Genomic DNA, 8,238 nt, shown 5'->3' on the forward strand with positions numbered 1-8,238 from the left:
TGGGGGGGGAAGGGGGTGGTGGTAAAGCTCCCACACCTGCCTCCATCCTCATTTGTCCCACTCTGGGCCCTTGAGCTCGGTGGTCTATGGTTGTGTCATGAAGAGCATCCAGCGTAAAAATAATTGTAAAGTCTTTGTGTGACTTAGTTCTCTGTGGCGACCCCTGAAGAAGGGAGCAGCTGAAAGAAGTAGAAGTAAAAAAGTTTATTTTAGCTCTCCTGCTGCCCTTCACTTTTAAAACGGTGGCGTCTTAGGCCATTTTGACCGAAAGATAACAGGAGACTAAGGTGAACCAACAGAAATAATAAAAATATACTTCAAGCCTGAAAAACAACCTTTATAAGATGACACAGATGTTCATTTTCTCTTAGCTGCTTCAGACGCCATTCATGAGCTTTTAAAACAAGTATTTTAATGATGTAATGCTCATTTAAAGCTTCTTTTATGGGTCCTAGCTGCATCAATAAACACTTGGCTTGTTATAAAGGTGCAGCCGAGATTCATGCTTTAACCAACTGGGCTTTACAGACTTAAAAAGTCACTTCAGCTCTTTCAAAGTGGGGTTCTGTGGAAAAGCTGTAAACAAATATCTTACCTGTTATACCTGCTCTTTGAACAACCTCAGATTAAAGTAATAGATTTTGAATGCAACTGAACAATATTATGAATATGGCCAAGACCTATGTGGGTTGCTGCTGTCCTAAAACAGCCCCGATCTCCAAATTTTCTTTTTGGGTTTTGTGTTTGATTATTTTGTAGTTTGAGTTATTTTGTTACTGGGCTCCTCTCTGCTCCCTTAGTCTGTTGTCGATGTTTTTATGCTCCTGTCAGATTGAAATTCTATTTCTCCAAATTAAAGTAATTCAAAAATGTATCTACAACAGGTAACATATTTGTTATTAATAATAAATACCAAATCCCAGATTAAAAGATTTATACTAACCTTTACAAATAATTCACTTGTCACTCTGCTCTGATGCAAGGCTCCTTAAAAAATGTTTACTTGTCAGTTTTGGAAAAATATTCCTGGAATTAACGTTAACACTCAGTTTTACTTGAGCCTATTTTAAATGAGTTTATTTAAAGTCAGGTTTTTCCACGTGGGACATTTTAAATTTCATCTGAAAAAAGAAATAGGCCATACTAGACAGATAATCCTATTCTTTTCTACTTTGTGAAAAAAAAAAAAAAATTGTATATGTTATTTTATAGCATGCTACAAGCTTTCAGTCTGTGAGAGCTCACCATAAATTCACAAGTAGACCAAAACCAGGTTTGCGATGCCAACAGGTAACCATAGCAACAGCTTTAAGGTACCTTGGTGAAACAAAGCCACTGGTCATGACAAACTTTAAAAACAGCGTCAGTGTTTTTCCATGCTGGGGTTGCACCGCACAAATTGATGCTAATGTTGCTTAACACTGTGCTATAAAAAAATTTAAATAAAAAATGATGCATATATAGAATGTTTAGCTGAAATAGTCCAAATAAGGTTATTATTATTAATTTAAAGAGAAGCTTTGGTACATTTTAAAGCTCGTTTTTGTTACTGATCCATTATAAGTAAAACAAGTGAAATGGGTCATGTTTTCATCTAAATCAGGGACCGTGCACTCACAGAACAATCACATTAAGAATGTTTCTGTAAAATGGATGCATCCTGATGGAGATACAATGCCTGAACAACTATTTTACATTATTGTCAGGCACAAATAATATGTGCTGTGATAGACTCTGAGGACTGAGAGTAACTCTGAACGATGCGAGCGGTGGAAATGATGGAGAAAATTATGTTATTATCTGTAAAACCTGTGTTTGAGGGGCACAGAGTCCAAACTGTATGTAAGGTTTACTGCAGTATTATAATTTAGCTATACTACTTGGGTGATTTGATTTGAAAAATATTCTAATTAGTCTCTGTTTGACCAGAGCAGGAACCTTAAGTCCACACAGAGGCACTAATGTTGAGTCAGACATCACTTCAGTAAATTATATGATGCTTATTTTTATTTTCAGTAAGATTTTTATTAACTTTCAGTGATATGAGCTGGTACACTCTGGTGTTTGTGTCTACAGCTGCTTTCACCATTTTTAAATATAAGTGCATACTATCTTGCTTCATCCTGAACTTGTTGTTGGTGAACTTTGATTGTGTGCTGAAATGATTAAAAACAGAGGGGAATCTGCAAATGTGTCCCCCCCACACGCACACACACTAGAACTGTTTTGGAAAACCATAATTTGCCAAGCAATTAACGTTCTTCTTTTTTATTTTAATGTTGTAATGTGGTCAAACAGGTCTCTTGAAAATGAGTCCTCGTGACTCAGTGAGACGATGTGTGTGTGTGTGCAAGAGAAAAAACAACACATTACCATAGTTTAAATCTGATTTAGTATTTCATTGTTTCTAATTGTTTTTGCTTTTATATTTTTATTCCATGTGCTGTAAATATATCTTGCTACTTTTTATTTGATGATGTGATATTTTTGTTAAGCACTTTGGTAACAGTTTCTGTTTTAAATGTGCTCTATAAATAAATCTGACTTGACTTGACTTGACTAAATGAAATATGAAAACATGTAACAATTATTTTATTACTTTTATAAATGAAAATAACATTTCATGCATGCCAACATTTTTTAACAAAAAAAACGTTAAACTGTAAGCTCACATGTGATGAGAATGATTTCCACATAAGATTTTTAGCTCAAAATAAAAAATAATACTGTATTTTTATTTTTTTATGTTTTTGGAATATGTTGTTTTGGGCGGCACGGTGGCGCAGCTGGTAGAGCTGCTGCCTCTCAGCAAGCAGGTCGCCCCAGTTCAAATCCCAGCCTGGGGGCCTTTCTGGGTGGAGTTTGCATGTTATCCCCGTGCATGTGTGGGTTTCCTCCAGGTACTCTGGTTTCTTCCCATCAAAAACATGCATGTTAGGCTGATTGGTAACTCTAAATTGTCTCTAGGTGTGAGTGAGAGAGTGAATGGTCGTTTGTCTCTATGTGTCCCTGTGATGGACTGGAGACCTGTCCAGGGTGTCCCCCGCCTCTCCCACAGTGACTGCTGGATATGGGCACCAGTGACCCCCGTGACTGGAAAAAGAAGAAGCACGTAAAGATAATGGATGGATGGATGGATGGATGTTGTTTTGCTGTGTTATTGCCCCTTTTCGTTCTGCAGGTGAGCTGGAAATAGTCTGTGTTCATGCTGGGCTAGCCTTTGTTCACTGTCAGCTCCAGCTCAGCTGCTCCTCAGAGAGCTAATCACGTCCCGGCTTCATGGGGCAGATCTGAAACATTTTTTATTGGTCTGTTAGTCAGTACATGGTGACTGTCCAGACTATTTTCTCTGCTTGTTTCAAGTATTTGAACCTGCTGTTTTCAAGTTAAGCATTTGAAAAAAAAAAATCTAATACCTTCCCCTGTTTCCAGATCTCCATGTGTGTGACTTGGCTTCCCATGTAGATGTAATCCTGCTGGTACTCTATTTCTGTTCATCTACCTGTTTGAGTGAACTTCCAATCCTGGAATCGCCTCCTGCTTACTTCAAAGGAGAAGCAGCTCTGCCTCAGTCCCACCTGCCTGCTCCGTTCTCTCCACAATCACCTGTCATCTGTACTCATTTGTCCTGCATTTGCCTCATTCCCCTCTCCTGCACTTACATCTCCTGAAACTCCAGAATCCTCCTCGACAAGATGCTCCATCTGCTTCCACTCACTCCTATCCTCATTCCCTATCTGCACATGATCATTCTCTGTTCATCTCACCTGAATACTTCTAACTTTTGGATAACTTTTTTTAACTTCTTGGGTCTGAAGTTTTTGGTTGAAGCATTCTTGCATCCTGTGAAGCTTAATGATTAATGGCAGTTTTAGGCACTATTGTTTGCTAAGGTTGATTTAATGTGGAAGTTATTTTGGACTGGTGTGACTCAAAAAAGAAAACTACATTGCAGGTACAAAAACATTGAGGAAATGCAGGTAAAATGGTTTTATTTTGAACACCACATGCAAAATCTTCTGAAACATGCTGCACATGTAAGATAAGAGGATGATCAATAATACAGATTTTAAATTGGCATCACCATAAATGAAGGTCAAGTTTCTTTATTGTCATTCCCATCACATGTGGCTCATGAGGTGGAATGAAATTGTGCACTCAGGGTCCCAGTTACACATCAAAATAGCAAAAATATAAAAAACTACATAAAAAAAAGAATCAGTGTACTAAGATCTAAAATATATGCTAAACAGTAATAACATAATATATTACGGACTACAGTATTAAACAGCAGCCTGAACATGAGCCTATTGTTAGCAGATGGGTATGAATATAGCAGCTTATGGATAACAAATCAACAAATCCTTGTTATTATATGATTTTTTTTGCAGATCTCATTAGTCTAGATGGGAGCAGCATAGTAATGTGATTCAGCCGTGGGGTGAGCGGACCAAGCTAGCTTATCCTTATTTTCAGAACAGCAGGAAAACAAAAGTGTTTGCAAGAAGAATTTTCAGAGTTTCGCAAAGAGGCAATGGCCACCTCCAAAAAATTGGTTGCCCCCTCACTAGACGCCCCCCCCCCCGCCCCCCTGGCCTTGCGTATCTTGAGTTCCAACATAGTTCCATATGTATATTTATTATATGAAAAAATAAAAGTAAAACCTAAAATGGTCCCCCTGAATAGGACAACATGCAGCATGAGGATGCTGGTGGGTCCCAGGTGTTTATATTAATTTTTTTTATATATAAATGTAAATTTAGAAGAGGATGAACTTCAACACATTGAGCAGTGATGCTGTTTTTCTCATTAATATCAACTGCATTTGTCAAATAATTGATATATGGCAAACTTAAATTCTGTTCTGGTTTTTGTTTTTGGTGTACCCCATGAGTTTCAGTTGCATCCATATGGCCACCCAATTAAAATTTTTCTGGGCGCACCACTGGCCACAGCATTGTCAGCTGGAAACTCCAGATACTGCACAGTTACCGCTCATGTACAGTAGAAGGAGGAAAAGGTGGAAAGGAAGAAAAAACCCAGACTGGACAAACTGGAATCTTAAATAATTAGTTTTTTAATGCATTTATGACTATTATTATTATGACTTGCCATTAGAAAGTTATAGGATGCAAAGCATTGCAGTGCATGCTCAGAATTAAAAATGACAGCCCAAGTTACAACAAAAATGGTCATAACTCTGTCAGTTTTAGAGTTATCACGCTAATTTAGTGTAGACCAACATAGCCTACTGGTGCAACAAGTTTCCCAATCTTTCAGTTCAAAATCTGGGATGGCTGCCAGGCTAAATAGCCAAATGTCAATAAACTAGTCAGTTCTATAGTTATCAAGCTAGAATTTGTTGTGGTAGTAGAGAGAAATCCCCAATACTTACAGAATCCTAAAAGGTTGCAATAAATCCTCTGATCAAAATTCAAGATGGCCGTCAGAGCTTATTAGATGGGAAAACTAAATTTGACACATTATGGGCTACACTTCGGTGTGATTGTAGCTGACAGTAACCTCCAACTATCTAAACAGTTGGATAAGCTTTTTGTTTAAAATACAAAATCAATGGCACATAAATTCAAACATTTTCTATACAGTAATGTTCTTTAAAACTCTGGAGTCTGATTCAAGATGATGTTGACATCTCACATCAAAAGGCAGTCTCCTTCTCACTGAGTTATGAATATTATCTGTAACAGTTGGTATCTGTTTATTGTTGTTTATTTCTGTAAATCTTTTCAAGACCCGACTCCAGATGTTTCATGACCCCAAGTAGGCCCCCAACCCCAAATGTGGGAACAACTGTTCTCATAAACCAAAAGGTGGCCCCAGTTTAGCTGAACTCTCCTGATATCTGAATCTATCAGATAATTAAAGTGAATTGGTCGAATGAACAAAGCTAGATATAGTCACAGAAAGCTGCAGTGGATGATCAGAGTTCCCCTCCTGCTCTCAGAGGAAGGGGCTGCTCCTCTTAGGGCGGTGGGGGTTGTGGGTTTTCTGCATTTCAGTGGTTTTTTTTGTTTTACCTCTGGCTCGGACTGGCTGAGCTTCTGGTCCGTCACGTGGGCTCCATCTGCTGTCTCTCCTCAGAAGCAGCTGCCTCACCTCCACCCTGCAGGCGGAGAGGAGAGCTCACTGTCAGAGGCAGCCTGTACCCGACAGGACGTTGATTTTTCACCCTCGCCCTACTTCAACAGCACTCGGTGCTCCGGGATCTAAGGATTTAAAGATTGTTGGAGTGAATTTATTGTCAACAGGTTCCATCATGATGATGATGATGAGCAGGAAGATGACCAGCAGACACTTGTTGTGCTTCCTGCTGCTCTTCTTCCAGCTCTCCTGGGCTGAGGACACAAAGAAACATGAGAAGAAGACTGAGAACATGACATGTAAGAATCTATCTAACATCTATCTGTCTATCTATCTATCTATCTATCTATCTATCTATCTATCTATCTATCTATCTATCTATCTATCTATCTATCTATCTATCTATCTATCTATCTATCTATCTATCTATCTGTCTATCTATCTATCTATCTGTCTGTCTGTCTGTCTGTCTGTCTGTCTGTCTGTCTGTCTGTCTGTCTCTAGACACAGATCTGGGCTCTATAATAAAAATGTTTGTTTGTGGCATCTAATAAATTCTATTTCTGTCAAAATTAATGAAATATTTTTATAAGCCTGTTTCTAAACCCACTTAAATCAGGTCTACAGTGTGTACAAAGAGAAGACAGTATTATTTTATTATATCTGTAAAAAACAAACAAACAAAAAAAAAAACAGTCTTTAGTGTTTTAATCAATAATCAACTTGTTTTCTGAGTTTGATGTTTCTCACAATTATTGTTCTAAATTCCGGCAGGAAATATTTTGTTTACTACTGCCCACTTAGTCAAAATTTATTGTTTCTCGCTGTAGCTATAGAAGGTAAAACGATTGAGTACTTTACCTTTTGGGAAAAAAGAAAGAGTTGACTCCACATCAAGACTGGAACAATGATTAGGGCTTTTCTTTGTCAGGTTTACAGAAATCAGTGAAAAATCTACCGGTACTTTGTTATATTCCTAAAATAAAGGTAATTCCTCAAAATAATTTATCTTCAAAGTCTGAAAAAGATGGTATAGTGCATATACATTTGATCTGATTTAGATTTTTGTATTATCTTTATATTTAATTGCTTAATAACCCTATTTGTAAAAAAACTTAATTTGAAAATTAAGACGTCTGTTTTCTTCCTAAAGGGATTTGGAGCAAGGTTCAATCTGAAACTGTTCAGGTCTCTACAACAGATATGGATTCACGCTTTTAACAACAGATATAAACAAAATGACTAAACATGTTCTTTTTGATGTTATTATTCATTTATTCAAGTAAAAATGTTCAAGTAATTAAAAACAAATAGTTGAGACTGTAAACCCCTGAGCTCCCACTCTTGTCACACTAAATTTATTCTAGCTCGGACTTTTTGTACTTGTGGGAAGCAAAATGATTACTCATACTTTGATGAGAACATTAACATGACTTTGTCCTTGCCTCAGGTAATGGAGTTGAAGTGAGTTCTTCTGTGGGGAAGCTGTGGCTGAGTGGTTAGAGCAGTCGTCCTCCAATGGGAGAGTTGGGGGTTCGATTCCACCAGCAGTCACATGTTGAAGTGTCCCTGTGCAAGACACTGAACCCCTCATTGCCTCAGATGTGTGTCCCATCAGTGTATGGATGTGGTAAAGCTCTGACTGGTCTTTCTAGATATAGTAGAGTGCTATATGAATGGTTAAATGATCATGGCTTTACCACACAGATTGTGTTGTAATTAAAGCACTTTGAGTATCTTGATGAGCTAGAAAGGTGCTAGATAAGTACAGTCCATTTACCATTCTTTTGTTTAAAGTAACTGAAGGATTGGGCGGGAGATGGACTGACCATTAGAGACCTCGTTTGATAAAACAATGTACTGGTCCATCTAGAGTCCATCCCTCATTTATAGTCATACGATGTGGAACATGACCAAAAAAATGAATGTGTGTGGCTGAGCTCAGTCTTTAAGGGGTAGAGTGAGGAGCTCCATCATTCAGGGTGAGCTAAGAGTAAAGTCACTGGTCTTGATGGCAGACAGTTCTGGGCCCTTAGTCTCATGTTGATTAAGGTCTGTTTGATCAGGATTAAATGAAAGGGAAAATTTGTGTTTCAGTTTTTTCTGGAGCATCTACTGCTCGTTTTATATACATAT

At 37.9% G+C, this 8,238-nt stretch overlaps 1 protein-coding gene across 1 annotated transcript in view; it reads left to right on the forward strand.

The window, feature by feature from the left end:
• Window positions 1-6,143: 6,143 nt before the first annotated feature.
• asip2b (agouti signaling protein, nonagouti homolog (mouse) 2b) overlaps window positions 6,144-8,238 on the forward strand; it is an 11,454-nt gene continuing 9,359 nt past the window's right edge. Inside the window, exon 1 of the mRNA XM_037681623.1 lies at window positions 6,144-6,401. Within this exon, the coding sequence (XP_037537551.1) occupies window positions 6,278-6,401 (124 nt within the window). The 5' untranslated portion in view covers window positions 6,144-6,277. The remainder of the gene's footprint in view (window positions 6,402-8,238) is intronic.

The sequence above is a fragment of the Nematolebias whitei genome, chromosome 9, assembly GCF_014905685.2.
Source record: "Nematolebias whitei isolate Nwh7 chromosome 9, NemWhi1, whole genome shotgun sequence".
NCBI lineage: Eukaryota > Metazoa > Chordata > Actinopteri > Cyprinodontiformes > Rivulidae > Nematolebias > Nematolebias whitei.